The sequence below is a fragment of the Nyctereutes procyonoides genome, unplaced genomic scaffold, assembly GCF_905146905.1.
Source record: "Nyctereutes procyonoides isolate TBG_1078 unplaced genomic scaffold, NYPRO_anot_genome, whole genome shotgun sequence".
In the NCBI taxonomy this organism is placed as follows: Eukaryota; Metazoa; Chordata; class Mammalia; order Carnivora; family Canidae; genus Nyctereutes; species Nyctereutes procyonoides.
In genome coordinates, this window is record NW_026575046.1 from 66,568,775 (window position 1) to 66,586,488 (window position 17,714).

The 17,714-nt window shown below is 56.0% G+C and overlaps 1 protein-coding gene across 2 annotated transcripts in view; it reads right to left on the reverse strand.

Annotated features, from left to right (window-relative positions):
* The window catches only part of ADAMTS14 (ADAM metallopeptidase with thrombospondin type 1 motif 14), a 77,330-nt gene that overhangs the window by 19,550 nt on the left and 40,066 nt on the right, over positions 1–17,714 (reverse strand). The window contains exons 5-12 of one of the 2 annotated variants that reach the window (XM_055325350.1): positions 11,271–11,354; positions 10,424–10,571; positions 9,720–9,825; positions 7,809–7,952; positions 7,179–7,311; positions 5,676–5,789; positions 3,244–3,392; positions 962–1,137 (exon numbers count right to left, since the gene is read on the reverse strand). In XM_055325350.1, the coding sequence (XP_055181325.1) occupies positions 962–1,137; positions 3,244–3,392; positions 5,676–5,789; positions 7,179–7,311; positions 7,809–7,952; positions 9,720–9,825; positions 10,424–10,571; positions 11,271–11,354 (1,054 nt within the window). Of the gene's footprint in view, positions 1–961; positions 1,138–3,243; positions 3,393–5,675; positions 5,790–7,178; positions 7,312–7,808; positions 7,953–9,719; positions 9,826–10,414; positions 10,572–11,270; positions 11,355–17,714 lie in introns of both variants that reach the window. The other variant, XM_055325349.1, reaches the window with a different exon arrangement.

Consider the following 17,714-nt stretch of genomic DNA (forward strand, 5'->3'; position numbering starts at 1 on the left):
CAGGCCTCTGAGGTCCCTTCCAACCTGAAGATTGTCATTCTAAATGTGAATTGAACAACCAAGCGTCTTGCAATTAATACTTTGGAACCAGGGCTACAAAGAGGTGGCCCTGGGCTCAGGAGAGAACAGGCCTTTCTAGTAAGTGCCATCCGAGGCTGAGGGCTGCATGGTGGGGGTTGAGCATCTGTCCAGCAAAGGGTGGCGGAGAGACAGGCAGGGGAAGTGGACACAGAGGACTGCTGAGGGCCCTTCCAGTCTGAAATCCCTAAGATGCCGTGAATCCCAACCCTTCATTGGCCGCTTCTTCTCTGCCACTAGGAGAGCCATCAGTGGGAAGCCTCCAGAGCAGACTGGTACTGGCCCTGGCACTTGGTCTCAAAATTCAGTTCCCCTGCCTGAGTCCTGAGGCCCGTGTCTGCCCCAGAGCAGCCTGAAGGGAGTCAGTATAAGGATCCCAGAGGCTCTCATCTGCCTGCCTTTTAACTCCTTTTCATTAACACTAAAACAGTAGCACTGTCAGTAAAACCTAAAAATGCTGTGTGTAATAGGACAGAGCCTCTCAGGACGGTGGCTACACAGAGCCAGGGCACCTCCACCTGCATAGTGTCTTCCCATACAGGTAAGGACCGGTGTAAGAGGCACCGACCTCAACAGCCAGCACTGCTGCCAGCCTCTGGGCACCTCTGGGTGAAAAGCCCCTGGTTCAAGATATTTTCCTTGTCAGAAAACAGTCCTCATACGTATACAAATCAGGGATGGCTTTAATGAGGACAGCTGGCCCCATGGCACACAAGACAAGGGCCTGCACAAAGGTATGTGGCAAGCCTGCCAACCACATGTCTGTTTTGGCACCCTACTGTCCCTCCAACCTCCGCTGGTGGCCCCAGGCATGGGAGGAAGACACAGACACAGCAGATGCCCAAGGACACAGTGGGTGGGGGCAGAGGCAGGACCCACTCACCATCTTCAGGCTCGTAGGGGATCCAGCTGTGCTTGGCATTCTGGTGGATGTAGTAGGAGTTGCGCTTGGCACACTGCTGGGCCCGGAAGTCCTCGTAGGGCCCCGGACACTCCTCGCTGTTGCACACCTGGTATTGGAACATGGGCCCGGAACACAGGCGGCCTCCGTAGGCTGGGCTGGGGCAGGCACAGAGAGACCAGTGACTTGCTGGAAGGCTGGGGAGGGCCAGGCTTCCCTCATGGCCGCTTGGGGGCAGCTCAGCCTTTTAGAGGAACATAAAGAGGCTCTTCTAACTTATAAACTAGAGAGGGACCCCCATGGTGGGGGCTGCTGTGCACACAGCCCTTCTAGATTCCTCTTGCTCCACCCACCCCTTGGGCATATGTCACCTGTCCCACCGTGTGTGCGTGTGTGTGGAGGGGAGAGGGGGAGAGCCGAGAAACAGGGCAGGCGGGGGACGAGTGGTGTCAGGGACAAGGATGACTAAGTCACTCCGATGGGGCTGCAAGAGAAAGCAGTCTTATTCATCTTTGCGAACGCTTTCAACCACCGCACAGGGCCTGGCATACCGTAGGCACTCAAAACGTGCCTCAACAATTCTGATTTGCATCCGCTTCTGCTTCACGTCATAATAAACTAAGGAGGGGTAAAGAGAGACACGGATCTGGAGTGAGAAGGCCCCCGCTGGCTCTGCCCCCAAGCCCTGCCTATGCAGATCTCAGGTAGGTCATTTAGTCTTGCTGAGCCTTAATTTCCCCTTTAAAGGTGACACCGGGATACCTCTTCCCTTACCTACCTCCTGGTGTGTCTGTGAAGAATAAATAAAAAAAGGTATTTAAAGCAATCTGTATTCTCTTCTCCATTAGGGAGAGGACTGGGTGGGATTATGGATGCAAACTATGAAGCACAGGCTCCCGGTACTCTGCTCCCAGACCCGGGAGCATCTCATGGGTGTGTGCGCTGAAGTGCTCAGTGTCCCACCTGGCATGGACAGCGAGCTCGATCCACGCTAACAATTATAACAGCAGCTGCCATTCATTAGCGCTAAATCTGGCCTGGGCAGAGCGCTGAGAGTACACATATTATTTCACTTAAGCCTCATAAAATAAAAAATTCTTATTATGGAGGAGTTTGCTGGATGGCAGCTTTGGTCAAGGGGAGAGCCATCCGTCTTGACTGGAAGGTGGCTTACTCAGAGTAGGCCCCACTGGGCCCTTCTCCAGCCCAGGCTGTCACACTCCCAACAGGTGGAAGTTATAGGGCCGTGCATTTGGGCTCATGTCTGTAAAAGGTCAGCACAGCCAGTGGACAAAGGAATGGCTGCTCCAAGTGGTGGTGAGCTTCCCATCCGTGGAGGTAAACAACAGAGGATGGAGGGCCCCTGCTGAGGATGCAAAGGAGGGCAGCCACTACCAAGCCACAGCATCCAAGGGCCCTGCTGTTCTGTAGAGGCTGGGCACCCCTGGTTCCTGGAGCCCACTGACCCACCCGGCCACCCCACCAGCCCCCATCTAGCCTGAGGCTATTCTGACCAGGTCACTTCAGCCTGAGAGAGGGAGACCACAGCCAGCTGGCACTTGGAAGTTTCAAAACCATAGGAGGGAATAAAAGGAGAGAAACAGATGCTCCCCCAGAATGCTGGGGGAATGTGAGTGGGGCAGTGAAAGGCAGGATTTGATGTCAGAAAGAGGGAAGTAGGGGCACCTGTGTGGCTCAGTGGTTGAGCATCTGCCTTCAGCTCAGGGCATGATCCCGGGGTCCTGGGATCAAGTCCCACATCAGGCTCCCTGCATGGAGCCTGCTTCTCCCTCTGCCTGTGTCTCTGCCTGTCTCTCATGAATAAAATTTTTTTTAAAAAAGGTAAGTTAAGAAAAAATTAATGGAAATTCTGCTCCATGTGGTAAGAAAACAAACATGACTACTGAGCATTTAGATCAAGGTTTTCTCAAAGCTCGGCCAGAGGATCAGGGTCACGGGCAGACGTGTTAAATTAGCAGAGTCCCGGGCCCACTCAGAATCTTCTGTGCATGAGGGTTGGAGAATCACTGGTTCAGACATATTCTCGGATGCCCCGCCTGATGGGCCATGTCAGGCCTGGGTGGAAGTGATCCAGCCCCACCTCCCAACAATTCGGGGTTCTCACCCTTAGAATACAAACCCAGCTTTAGGGCCGTTGTCTCTAGTGCCCAGCCTCCTCCCCCCATGGCTTCCTCTCCCAGCCCCTCAGGCCTAGGGTTTGGGGGGGGTCCCCTGCCCTGCCCAACTCAGCCAAGAGCACTCACGGGGGATTGTCACAGCTCCGGCTGCGGGATCGAACCCCGCCCCCACACGACCGTGAACATGACCCGAACTTGGTCCAGGAGCTCCAGCCTCCATCCTGGCCGTAAGTCAGCTCCAGCGATTTCCAGATGCAGTGACCCTTGAAGCACCACTGGGATGGAGCAGAGGGAACGAGGTTACCTGAGGGCCACTGCTGCCCAGCCTGCTATGGAGATGCCCCGACTGTGCACATGGCACAGCTGGTGGGCACCACAGCTGAGTCCAGAGGGAGGGACACTAAGAGTACAAGCCTTGAGGTTTCGCAGAAGCCACCTCTACCCTGAGCTGAGTGACCTTCAGCAAAGGGTCCCCCTTTCTGAGCCCATCCCTCCACTGTACAATGTGGTGATAGCACCTGCCCACGGGGCTGCTGGGAGCCCCCAAGGAGATCATGCTTGGCACACGCAGCCCTCCAAACTGGCAGCCAATGACGGCACTAACTGCAGTTATTTGGTTTACCCCTCCTGGAGGGAAAAAAGAGCTGATGGGGGGTAGAAGACACAATCTTCCCATGCCATCTAGAGTCGATATCTTGGCTCTGTACCTCAAAATCCCCATCCTGGGGCCACAGGCAGGCGTGTCTGTGGGAAGCAAGCCCTAGCCCCACAGGGGGGTCTATCCACGCATAAATGGAGGGAGTATATGAATGGAATCCACAAGGCCAGGGTTTGAATCCCAGTTCAGCCATTACTAGCTGTGTGCGGCTTTGGCATAATGTCACCTTGCTGGGCCTCTGCTTGCTCACCTGTTAAATAGGACTGTTCTAAGAACTGGAAGCAAGAACACCTACAAAGGCCTTAGCTCAGGGCCAGGCACCAAGGCAGGCTCAACCCAAGTAACTCCCTTCCCTTCTCCTGCAGGGCATCATGTAAGAAATACAGCAAAGCTCCGTGGGTCTTATTTAAGAGGTGACGGAGTGGTTCTCAGCCCTGGAGACTTTTAAAACTCTAGATGCCTTGACTTCATCTCAGACCAACTGAGTCATAATCTCTAGGGGGAGGGATTTTTTAAAAAAGCAGCAGTACTGGCAGCCCGGGTCGCTCAGTGGTTTAGCACCGCCTTCAGCCCAGGGCCTGATCCTGGGGACCTGGGATTGAGTCCCATGTCGGACTCCCTGCATGGAGCCTGCTTCTCCCTCTGCCTCTCTCTGTGTCTCTCATGAATAAATAAATAAAATCTTTAAAAAAAATTAAAGCAGCAGTACTATACATACCATAAAATTCACTCAGGTCAAGTGTGCAAGTCAATGACTTTTCACAATTTACAGCATTGTGCAACTGTCATCACATCTAATTTTAGACCATTTCCATCACCCCAAAGAGGTCTCTCGTGCCCATCTGCAGTCACTCCCTGCCCTGGGGCAGTGGGGGCTTTTAAAGTTCCCCAGATGGTTCCAAAATGCAGCCAAAACTGCGAGCCATGAATTAATTGTCATGTAAAATTGTGACGGAAGGACCTGGAACTCTGGAAATAACCTGAAGCAGGTATACCGAGTTGTCCAGGATAAGAGCCCGCCAGATGTGGAGCCTACTGGGCCCTGTGCAAGGCCGTGGGAAGCCCCATCCATCTGTGAAGGAGCAGCGCCCCCACATGTGTTGAGTGGATGAAGCCTGGCAGGGGCAGAGGGCAGGGACAGAAGGCAGGGGCAGAGGGCAGGGGGCAAGGACAGGGGGCAAGCTAGGGGGCAGGGGACAGGGACAGGCAGGTCCCACGACTGGGCTCAGAGCTGATGCTGAGTAAGCCTCAAGCCTCACAACACCCTGCTTCTTCCCAGAGCTCTCTGCTCTGACATGACTTCAGAACTCTGAGGAATGGAAAGGCCACTTGGTCAGGGGTCAGCAGGACCTGGAGGAGTGCTGTGAATGGCCCAAGGGCACCACAGAGGTCAGGCTCGGGGCTAGCAATAGAGCAGAGGTCGGTTACAGACCCCAGGTCAGGGCTCTCACACCCGGCTATGAGGCCCCCCTGACAAATGAAGCCCTGGCACCCACACACACTCCGGGGGGAAACGCACAACAGCAAATATGTGAAAGCGTGTGTCTGGGGCAGGGGAGGCAACAGGTGTGGATGTGGGAGAAATAGCACAGCAGGCCAGGGAGGGCAGGCAGGACACCTGGGGTCTCCCTTCACCCCTTTTTTGACTCCACAAGTTCCTTCACCTGCCTGGGCCTCATTCTTCTCATCTGTAAAATGGGAATAGGCCTTCCTGCCAGATGGGCTAGGAGATCATGCCAAGCTCTGCAAATGGAGGAAGCAAGGGATTGTGGTATGGGAGAGAGGGTGCAAACATATGAGATTATGGGGGGACTCTGCACACCAGCTGCACACACGGCTGGGGGACACGGGCTCCCTGGGAGCCTGCACAGTCCTGCTGCAGCCCCGGGCCCACAGGTACCTGGCCGGGTGCACACTCGGTCCCGTCCAAGGGGGGCCCCTTCTTGGTCTTGCAGAAGTATGGGTTGTCAGGGTGGCTGCACCATAGCTGCTTACAGGGCTCGAAGGTCTGGAACTGTGTGGTAAGAGGAAAGTGGTCACTGGGCACAATTCGTCCAGAGGGAGAGAGAGGAAGATGTGGACACTGGGGCCAGGACATGGTGGGGGGAGGCAAGAGGGTCCACACCCTCAAGCTGGACCCCACTCCAAGTCCCCGTGGCCTCCAGGGACCCCCTCCTCTCTCCAGCAGGGCACCAAGAAGGGGCAGGCCACTGCCCACACACCCCCTGTTGCTTCCCCAGGCCCTCCTCCCTCCCTGAGTCTGCAGAAGAAACTGTGCCACTGGGCAGGGACCAGGGTTGGAGGCTCTGGGGATGCCTGGGCCTGCTAATGCCCCTCGAGCCCAGTGCACATCAGGGCCCTCAAGGGGCTGCCGGTTTAGCCCAGACTCCAATGCACCCAGGTGAGGTCAGGACCCCCACCCCACTCTGGTCTCCCCAGGCTGTGCCAGAGCTTGGTGACATCCTGTCTCACACTGTCCAGGAGAGCTCCAGGTTGTTCTCTCTCCTATCATCCCCCACCAGCCAGACCAGTGTCCTACAGATACAGCCTCGGGCATTGAAATCCCACATCCCAAGCTGTTTCTCCAGCCCCAGCTCAGAAACTATGTGTCCCAGCGTGGCCTGGGCAGTAGGAAGGTGACCGTACACTGGCACTCCTGGTCCTGCAGATCTGAGGAGGGGGCTGCATTCCTGAATGGGAGGTTTGAAGCACTCGAGTCCCCAAGGCCTGACCCTTCAGAAAGACCCATGACCCCGGATGTGAGCCTGTGCCTGGGACCTGTGAGGTCCTCTCCTGGGGGTCTCGAGCCCACCCCCAGCGCCAGGCTCTCCCCTGCCCTGTCCTGCAGGGCAAGGAAGGGCTATGCTCCCTTGGATCTGTCTCCTAGGCATGGGGTAGGAGGAGCATGCAATTGACCCCCTGGAGAGAGAAAATGGGAGGACACAAGAGATTTCCACTAGGGTGACAAATCAGTCCAAAACATCCTGTCAGATCCCTGAAGAGCAGATAGGGGCAACTATTCCTCCATTGGGCCAGAGTCCAACACCTGACAGAAGGACCACCAGGCAGATAAGCTCCCCAGGAAGCAGTCCAGCCAGGATCCCATCAGCCACCTGCCCTCTCTCTTCTACTCTGTTCCATCTTTCCCAGGACTAAAGCATCCTCCAGCCACTGCATACACCTGCCTCCAAAGGTGGGACTAGGTGGGGCAGGTATGCAGCAGAAGGTGGCAGGGCCGGGCTCTGGTCACCCTGCATTCCCCCATGGCAGGTGGCATCAGGCTGTGAGCCCATCACCAGGCCACCCGGCCAGCTGGGAGGAAGGAGCTCTGTGGATGCCCAGCCTGGGTCACAGAAGGACATGGCCCTGGCACCCCAGCAGGCAGAGGCTGCTGGGAACTCACCGCAGAACAGGTGTGGTATCCAGAGCCGAAGTCAAAGCGGCATTGCTCGTCCATCGAGTAGTCAATGCCCGGCAGCTCTGGGGGCCGGGGCCAAGCAGGCGCAAAGGGGTCATCGAGGAGGCAGTCGTAGGAGCTGCAGGTGGAGACAAGAAGGAGAGCCAGGCTGAGGCAGGGGTTCCCACGCTTCTCTTTTTCCAGAGCTGGGGGTTTAAGGAGCAAAGATGGCCTGCAGGAATCAGCCCCTGCTACCCTCTGCTAGGAGCTGTGTCTTCCTGGGAGGAAGGGATGGTTCCCGAGGGCTCACTGCACTAAGGGAAGGAAAGTCAGCCTGCCACGCAGGACATACTCTGGGGGCCCTGGCTGGCTGCCCCATGATGCTAGTGACAGTGTCTCTGCTATACCTGCCCCCACCCAAATCCACTCTGCACCCATTCTTGGCCTTGAGCTTCAGAGTCTAAAGCTTATCCTGGGCCTCAACATCCCTGGAGACCCAGGAGCCAAGCAGCAAAGCTGGGAGCTGAGCATGTGTCAGGGACAGGGTGGTACCGGAGAGAAGATGGCTGGGAGTGGGGGATGGAGTGGCAGGCTGCATGCTCCCCTGTCCCCAGCCCGGAGCCGGAGGTGACCTACGGGAGGTAGCGGCTGAGCTCCACTTTGCTGCAGCGGGACCAGTGGAAACGGTGGAAGGCAGCCTGCACCAGGGGTGCCATGACGCTGCCCAGGCTGGTCTCGTCTGCACAGCCATTCCCCTGACCGTCGTGCTCCATGCCGAGCCTAGAGGACGGGGGTGGGGTACAGAAGGGAGCTGGAGTCACGCCAGGGAGCCCGTCCCTGTGAAAACAGGCAGGTGGGCCAGCAATAGGAAAGCATGCACCGACCAGGCTTCTGACTGTTTCTCGGGGCCTCAGTTTCCCCACCATGCAGGAGGAAGGACCACCCCTCTGAGTGGATGCTGAGGCCCCACCCTGCTTCCCAGGAGGGCTGGTTCCATTCTGCCCTCCTGCCCCCTCCTCCATCCCACCCACATCCTCAGTTTCCAAGGCCAGCTCAAGCCCCACTCCCAGCCCAGACACCCTCCCTGGCCACCCCTGACCCAAGGGCTGACCTCCCACAGCAGGGGCCACCTATTAACAACGCGCACGCCATACACGTCTCCCCACCAGGCCCAAGGCCTGCAGGTGCAAGGACCAGGTCTCGTTTAGTCCAATTCAACCTCATTTACTGAGTGTGTCCACGTGCCAACTTTTAAGCTTCTCCGAGACCCCGAGGTACAGAGCACAGAGCTTTGTGCATGGTACGCACCCACCCCGTGACAAAGTTCAAATTGTAACATCTGTTTCTTATCATTAATATTTAATGTCAAAGCCCAGAGGTTGTAAATTCTCAAATACTCCCAAGTGGCCGCATCTGGCCTTGACCACCAGACAGACGCACAGACCTCTAAGGCTGTCCTGGTCTCTCCACAGAAGGCTCTGCTCTGCGAGGAGTGGACACCACCCTCACCCCCCCATCCCCACCTGCCACACACAGGAGGACAAACTCCTGACTCTGAAGTATGTGGAACCAGGGGCTTCTGGGAAAGGAAGGGACCCCTGAGGGGTCCCGTATGTCAGCCTCCACGTTGTAGAGGAGGAAGCCGGGGGGCCCCTGAGGGACAGAGCTAGCATGAGGTCCACAGGGGCCTCCTGCACTGACAGAGCTGGCAAGGACAGGGGGGCGGCCCACAGCAGGTGGCAGGCTCCCTCCGGGCCGGCCCACCCCACTCCTTCCCAGGTCCTTCCCCCTGCAGGAAAGAGCCCTCACTGTGTGTGTGCGCACATGCTGGGGGCCCAGGAGTGCGACCCTCGGTTCTGCCCAGGGAGCAGACGAGGCCAGGAGGCACGACTGCAGCCTGTGCACGTCACCAAAGGACAACCTGGATGACCGTGGCTCACTTGCTTTCTCCGGGAACGTAGCCCCCCGGCCTACTCCCCCCTGCAGTCCGTACCTACAACACGGCCTGGCACACAGTAGGTGCTCAAGGAATAGTGGTTGAATGAATGAATGGATGTGTTCTAAACAAAATCCAGGCCCAAAGATCAAGCACGCCAGCTGCCAGCCTGGCCCGAGGCCTAAGCCCATGAGCGCCTGTCTCCGATGGGCGCAGGCCAGCGCTCCAGCGTGTCCTGAGCAGTGGTGTGGGCTGGAACGGCTCTCGGAAGGGCCTCAGGTTGTGGATGGGATAAGGGACAGAGGTCACCCAGGAAACAGACCACCTCCTCTGATGGGACGCTGCACCGACCTGCCCAAAGGCAGGGCCACATCAGGTTCTCCACGGCCCTGGGATTTGGGGGCTGTACCCCAGGCAGGCCCAGATCTGCCATCTGGGCCCCTGGGCTCCCTCCCCATCAGGGCTGGGCATCAGTACTTGGGCATCTCCTCTGGCATCTCCCGGGACTCTGGGACGGGGGCCTGATCTGGGTTTAAGCCCCTCACACCCACAGGACTCCTTGGAGCTCCCAGCACGGCCCACCGTCCTGGGTGCCACTTGCACACACTTACACATGGCCAGTCTCGTGGGCCACCACAAAGGCTGAGGAGAAGCCATCCTCGTGGTTGAGGGTACAGCTTCTCAGGGGGTGGCACATGCCAGTCACAGGCGCATACCCTGCCAGGGAGAGAGGGCACAGAGAGGTCATAGGAAGGTGAAGGACTCAATGAGGTCTGTGTCCAGCAAGCCACCGTAGGGACATGCTGACATGGTCACTGCCAGAGAGGGCTTGGAGGAAGAAGGATGTTTGCAAAGTCCAACCCCCTCCCAACAGTAGAGCAACCTGAGCCCAAGGCTCCCACATCCTAACCCTCTTCAGCTCCCCTCGGGGCCTCTGCAGTTTCTATGCTTGTCAGCCTTTCCTCTAATCAAGACAGTGAGACTTCCAGATGCCCCGAGCCTGTGCACCGCCAACTTCCACGCCGCAACCCCCCAGCCAGCCAGTCAGTTGGTCAACAAACACACTCCATTCACAGCCACTCGTGGGCTCAACCAAGACAGCAGGGACCATTCACTTCCCCTGGTCCCCAAGAAACCAATTCAAGCTTGGCCACCTGTCTGGCCAGGTCCCATCTCCAGAGTCCCATGACTCTGTTGACAGAGGCCCTTGCCCCTCAAACCTCCTTGGAGTGGCTCCAGAGAGCCCAGCCCCGGACCTCGGCCTCTGCCTGCAGCTGCTCACCCCCGGCCACAGCTAATACAGTACCTTGCATACCTGAGGGCCCGAAGTCCTGCCGGGTGAGGAAGACGACATGGTCATGGTGCTCTGCGTGGCTGGGGTCCTGGCGCTGCTGAGAGTGCGCCCAGCGACACACCTGCTCCAGGCTGCGAGAGGGGTTCCCACGCTCGATCAGGCTCAGAGACTGGGGGCCAAGAACATCAACAGAGGGGTGATCGCCAGAGCCGCCAGACCGTAGGGGGCACCCACCACTCCCCTCCCACTGGCAGAGGACACTGAGGCCCAAGGGTCCCTGGGTCCTCAATAGTCCTGACTCCAGCCCTCCAGCACATAGACCTCCCACTTTAGGGAGAGGTCACGCTCCAGGCCCTGTGCCAGGACACCTGAAGCCTGAGACCTCAACACGCATCCTCTCTCTCATCCCTCAACTGACTTGCTGAGCACTTCTATGCTTTACCACCGTCTCAGGTAATCCTCACAAAAGCCCCTGAAGGCAAGTCCTGTTGCTACCCCATTTCAGGGAAAAGAAGAGTCTAAGATTGCAGAGCCCAGGGCTGCAGCATCCAACCAGAGCAGGGCTTGTCTCAGCCACTGCCCCACCCTGAGCCCATCTCCACCTGGATTCCTCAAGGAGAGGGCTCTCCAGCTGCAAGGTTGCAGGACAGTCCACTTACTACTTTGGAGGGAATCTCCCAGTTCTTACTTAACATCCCCAAATGCCTCTTCCCTGAAGCCTTGGTTATAATGGTCTCAGGATTCTGATCGTGGAAACAAAATGCTTCCTGAACGCTAACCAACCCCACGCCATCCCACAGCCAGTGCGATGCATCGGCTCCACACCCCTTCTTCCTCCAACTCCTGCCTGTTGGTGAGGAAAGGTTACCTGTCGGTAGCCGACCATGATCAAGCGGACCAGCGCGATGTTTATGTGGGTGCCCAGAGACTCATCATGGTAAATCTCATCTACCTGCAAGGAGGAAAAGAGCATGTGCTTTTAGGGGAAGCAAATGTGTGTTAAGAGCCTACCACACAGCAGGTCTGAGCCAGGCACCAGGGAATAACCATGCTATCTGGATTCATCCTCAACATGGCCTTAGCAAGGCAGCCATTCTTATCCCTACTGAACCGATGAAGAAACTGAGGCAGGGAGGCAAAAAAGGCCTTCCCGGGGCACGCAGCTAAGAAGCTGCGAAGTTAGGATTCAAATCCTGGCCCAGCTGGCTCCACCTATGCTCTCTCTCCATGAAGCCAAGCGTGAGGGGACCTGGCCTCAAATTCAGCCCTCTAAGATTCATCTTTCCATGGCTTGGACGAGTCGTTCCACAAATATCTGTCCCCAGCTGCTCATCCTCACATCCCTGTGTACCTCTCCAGTTGCCACTGGAATCATCTGGCCGATGCCCCTGGCGCTGCTCTGTGGTGCCCAGGGAACTTTTCCAGGACAAATCCAAGGGCCTTAGAAATGCAGAGTCTCAGGCCCACCTCCCAAGTCAAAGTCTGCAATATGACCACAAGCCCCAGTGATTCTCAGCCATGGTCAAGTTTGAGGAGGATGGCATTGGAGAACTCCCTTCTCCCACAGGCCCAGGAACTGTGGGGCAATGCCACACACAGCCCACCAAAGAATGCTGTCCTCCCCACCCCCCTAATCAGGAGACCCCAGAAGAGATTCCATGACAGACAGATAAACCTCTGCCTATCCACACCCAAGGACAGGGAGCTCACCCCCACCCCCAAGAGCCCATCTCCTGAGGATGCCCCTTGAATAATTCCAGCTTTTAAAAAAGGTTTTATTTATGTATTAGAGAGAGAGAGAGAGCATGAGCACAACCAGGGGGAGGGGCAAAGAGAGAAAGAGGGAGAAGCAGGCTTCCCACTGAGCAGGGAGCTTGATTGACCAGGACTCCATCCCAGGACTCTGGGATCATGACCTGAGCCAAAGGCAGATGCTTAACTGACTGAGCCACCCAGGTGCTCCTCAGCTTTTTTGTTTTAACTAACTTATTTTCTGAATATAAAACATTTCACCCTATAAACTTTGAAGAGTCTAAAAAAGGTGAAAGAAAAAAATCTACCATCAGCCAGATCGATGTATGATAACCACAGTTAGCACGCTGCTTGCCATGTGTGTGTATGTGCATTGGGCTCATTTCACAAAACAGCAATCATACCAAATATACTGTTTACATGTTGCTCGTTTCATGAAACATTATTCGGTATGTTTAAAAGCATCATCTGCGACGTCTGCACGTGATGGGCCACAACTTATATAACTAATTGCCTAGTTGGCCATAACCCCAGAGAGGAGTGGCTTGCTCAGCAAGTCAGCATCAGCATACGGCAATGGTTACATAATGCAGCTACTGGGGCCAGGGTCCTGAGTTCAAATCCCACCTCTGCCCTGGATGCCGGGTGGCTCGAGGTACATTAGGCAACTCCTGAGGACCTCTGTTTCTGTTTCTGTAGAATGGGGATCGTCATGGCTGTCATAGCGCTGGCATGTGGACATCTTATGCCAACTCAACATCTGGGAACGATGAGTGGGCCACACAAACAGAGAGGCAGAAGTGGATCCCAGCCTCTGACTCCTACCCACACGTCTTCCCTGGCTGGATGGAGTTTCATACATGGCCCTCTTCTCACCGCTTCCGTCTCTCTGTGCCCCTCAGCCCATGAGCAAAGAAACCAGCCTACAACCCACAAAGGGACCGCTGTCTACCAAATGAGAGGAGCAGCGCTGCCAACCCTATATATGAGACTCCCACAGGGAGAGGAAAGCCAGGAGGCGACCGGAGGCCTGCTCCTGGGCCAGCCAAAGACAGAGCAGGCTGGGCAGCAGAGCTTGGCAGCAGAAGCCGTGTGCACCACAGAGCCCCCACCCACTCCCCCAGAACTGGAAGCTGCCCCAAGTCATGAGCATGCAGACTTTAGAGCAGCCTGTGTCAGGCTTCCTTCCACCAGAGCCTACCTGGCACCCATGTCTGGACCCAACTAAGACCAAAGTCCACAGCAGGCCCCCTGACACCCCAGCATAGGGAATGACAGAAAGTCCAATGGGCAGTGACACTTCCTTCCACCCTCCTCCCCTCCCCAGCCCACATCACGGGGGCGGTAGTGCCCAAATGTGTAAGGAGATGATGTCCTTCTCCATCTATGTGCCCCTGACTTATCCCAGGAGAACTGTGGTGGAGGCGGGGGGGGCCACATGTGGTGGGGGACCAATCGGCCACACGTACATTTCCTCCCTAACAGAATTCCAACCTAAGAATTCTTTGCTGTTCTGCTGAATTAATAATCAGCCTGCAACAGAATTTTACTCTTAAATAACCTTCGCATCTCAGCCCCTCCAACTCAGAACATGGCCGTCCTTCTCCATGGGTTACGGTCAACGTCTCAGACCTCCCTGATGTGCCCTGTACACATGCAGACCAAAGACGGGGTGATAAGCAAGGCATGGTCTACACAGCCACATCTGCGCCCCACATGGACACATGTAAACCCACCACCTGCCCCGGGGCAGGGAAAGAGAGCAGTCCCTGGAATGCTTGGGTGGAGGCATCTGCAGGGCCGCTGGGCATTTGGAAATTCTCAGGCCCATCGTCTTCCTGCCCCGTCTCTCTCCAAAGCAGGCCAGGCAGATTGCTGCCAGAATCCAGCCGTACCCTTCATTACTGTCCCCACATTCAGCAGGTCAAACCCACCCACCAAAACCTCCAGTGACTTCTGCTCCAACAGCTGGCATCTTCAGCCCAAGACACTGGGAGGTACTCACGGAGGGACAGAGGAGGAGGCCGCTGCCTCTCTAAACAGGAGGGAGAATCAGAGCCCGAGCGTCCAACACTGGTGGGGAGGGAGTGGGACCTCCTGATGCCACCTCCCACTCCCGCGGAACTGGCCTAAATGCAATATGGAGCAAGCAGTAAGGGACACGCCATCTGGAGGGACCTTGCTCAGCACAGCACAGGACTCTGAAATAATCTGGAGGCCAAATGCTTCAGGTGACTGGTGTACCCAGACCCCAGGGGTTGGGGGAAAGGGAGATGGCGTACACATGGGTGGGAAGGGTCAGAGAGGGCTTGCTGGAGGTCATGGGCCCTTTACAGGAGATGGACAGAGGTTCAGAGCAAGAGAGAGAAAAGTAGGAGTCATGTGGAGGCATCAAGAGAGCCCCGAGGCCTGTGGGAATCAGGGCAGCTGAGGCAAGCCCCTCATGTGATGGGGAATTTCTTCCCAGCCTGCGCTTGTACACTTTCAGCAACATGTACGTGCAGCCTGTTAGAAAGTTCTGGGCGCCATGAGCCCCATTCGACCTTCCCACCTGCCTCCTCTGCTGGCCTCAAGTCTCTCTGGTCCCACTGAGCACAGCTGCTCCATTCCTGGGGAGAGATGGGAGCCACGGTCTCGGGGGAATCTTCTCTCCGTGGCTCATGTCAGCCAAAGAGAAAACCTTCCAGGCGGCAAAGGAGGGGACGGGCCACTTGCCAAGGAAGGGCCATCTGGTTAGGAGTAGGTTTTCAACAGTGACAAGGGGAGACACTGAAGTAATACCATCAGAGCACCCAGATAAAGAACCCGTCTGCCCACGATCCTGGCCCAGCAGACCAGCTTTTAAGAACCATGATGAAAGACGACATTATCAAGGAAATGGAACCTGAGACAGTTACACAGACCCCACCAAAGGGTTTGCAGCCAGGGAAGATGGAGGGTGATCCCCAAAAGGTGGCCCAACGCGCAAGAGTGGATGAATAGCTCTGAGGGGTGATAGGAGCACCGTTCAGCAGTGAGTGACAGTCTAGTCTTTTTCTTTTACTATATAAGGGTGATAAAAAAAAAATAAAGTATTCTATTTTATGACTTTACTCCATCATTTAAAAAAAGGTGGGAAAAAATAATTAATTAATTAATTAATTAAAATTAAAATAAAGGTGGGGTTGGCCCTGCCATTCCACATCTCTGGGGCCCTGGCACGCTCTTTTGCACACACCCCTACCACCCCCAGCCCTTGAGGAGGACCTCAGGGCTTTGATTCAGCTGAAGCTGTCCTGACCGTGTGCACAGGCCAAGGAGGTGGCTGGACAGGGTTCCCATGTCCACCCAGAACTGCAGAAGCCGCCTAGCACAGGTTCTGGCCACAGCCACGAGCTGGTGCTGGAACCACAGCCAGGAGGTGCAGCTACCTGAGAGGCCCAAAACCCCTGGAACTCACACACAGGAGGCCCCCTGACCAGCTCCGGTCTAGCTGTGCACTCAAGGACTGGCTCTGTCAGCCTCTGCCCCTCACAGCTGCCTCCCAAATGCCAGAGGTAAGGCCAGTGCGCCAGCTCTGGGGGGGACCAGGAATCGCTTCCCGTGCTTGTGGGCACCAACGTGACGGCAGCAAGACACACCCACGGGGCAGAAAAGAACACTGTGTCTGGTCTCCTTGCTTCCCCACCTCGGCCAGCCAAGTTCAACGTCATCTGCCAAGACCCCCAGGTTAGGGTTCCACCTCACGTGTTGGCTTGGGATGCCCACTGGGTATGTGCTAGAAAAACAAGCAAAGGTCAGGACTCTCTCTCTCTCTGGCCAAGGGGAGACAATATAGAAGAAGGGAGAAGCTACGTGATAATGAAGCAGAAGCTAGAAACCCCTAAGGTTGGAGGAAGAGCTGCTATTCGCTGAACACCTACGACATGCCAGGCACCATGCTGAGGGCTTGCACACGACCTCTTTTCAACCTTATGGAGAGAGGAATTGTTCCCCTTTCACAGGTAAGAAAGCCAGGGCTCAGAGAGGGTAAGTAACTTGCCCATGGCCACCTAGCTGGAAAGTGGGAGGGCTCAGTTTAAATTCAGATCTTTGTGACTCTTGGCCATTACACCCAGCTGCTTTCCAGAACCAGCCCCTGTGGCAGGCTGGCTGGAAGTGGGCTTTCTCTGGCCTGGGAGAGAAGGTAGGAAAATGGGTTTCCACATCCGGTAAACAGCAACACAGCCAGCCAGGGAGTCGTTGCAAGAGCCCCTTCTCTGTTTTCCTGCAACCCTGCATGGGCAGGCCCCCTGGGAGCCTTGTGGTCAAGCCCGGGCAGCAGGAAGAAGGGAAAGAGCGTCTAATGGGGTGGGAGCTCTGAATCTGTTTTCCTGTCCAAAGGGAGGGTCAGACTCTGGGTGGCTACAGCAGAAATGCCAGGCCTCTGTCTATGGCTGGAGGGCAGAGCTAGGCCCCTGGGGAGCCCATGGGAGGGCAGCTGGCAGCCTTCTCTTCTGGACCAGGCCAAGATGGGCTTCTCGTCAGTGTGGAGACAGGGTCCAGCCGAGAATCCTCCCTCGCCAGCCCCGAGTTCCCACACTGCTAGGGAACACTGCTCCCGAGAGCTCTGGGACAGCATGTCCCCCTGCTTGCTCAGCCAGGTTGAGGCAGGTCCCAAACAGGGAGGGGCCGTGCTGGGAAAGCAGGACCCCGAGGTCTCTAGCCCATCCCCTGTGCAGGAGAGGGCATGAACTTCTTCTCAAGGGCTGGTGCGGCCACAGCCCCTGCCCGCCCCATGGAACCTCCCAGCAACCTGCCCGGAAGGAAGTACTATCCCAACTTTTCTTCTTAATTAGTATACTTTGATTTTAGAATAGCTTCAGATTTGTGGAAAATCTGCAACCATAGTCCAGAGAATTCCTGTTTCCCCTATGATTAACATCTGCCATGACCATGGTACCTTTGTCACAACTGCTGAACCAACAGGACATATTATTATTAACCGAAGCCCATATCTGTTTCAGATCTCCCCAATCTTCTCCTAATATCCTTTGTTTTTGCTCTGAGAACACATCCAGGGCACCAGGTTACATTTGGCCATTGCATCTCCTTGGGCTGCTCCAGATTGTTCCTCCTCTCTGACAGTTCCTCAGACTTTTCCCGGGTTTTGATGACCCAAACAGTTTCGAGGAATACCGGTGAGGGGTTTTGCAGACTGTCCTTCTGTTTGGGTACGTCTGATATTTGTCTCCTGATTAGATGGGGCGGGGGGGGGGGGCAGCGCACAGGCCTAGGGGAGGAAGGTCACAGAGGTGAAGTGCCACCTTCCCCACATGATGTCAAGGGCACCTGGTGCCAACAGGACCCATCCCTGACGAGGCTGACCTTTGATCGCCTGCTGGGACAGTGTCCGCCCCCATGCCGTGCTCTTCAGAATAAAGTCACTGTGCACAGCCCAGCAAAACAGCTTTTAAGAACCATGATGCAGGAGCAGAGGTAAAACTCACCTCCTGGAGGACAGAGTACATCTCCTCCTATCTGCTTATTTATTCTGTCATTTATCAGTATGAACCCGTGATATAATTAGGTTATAATATAA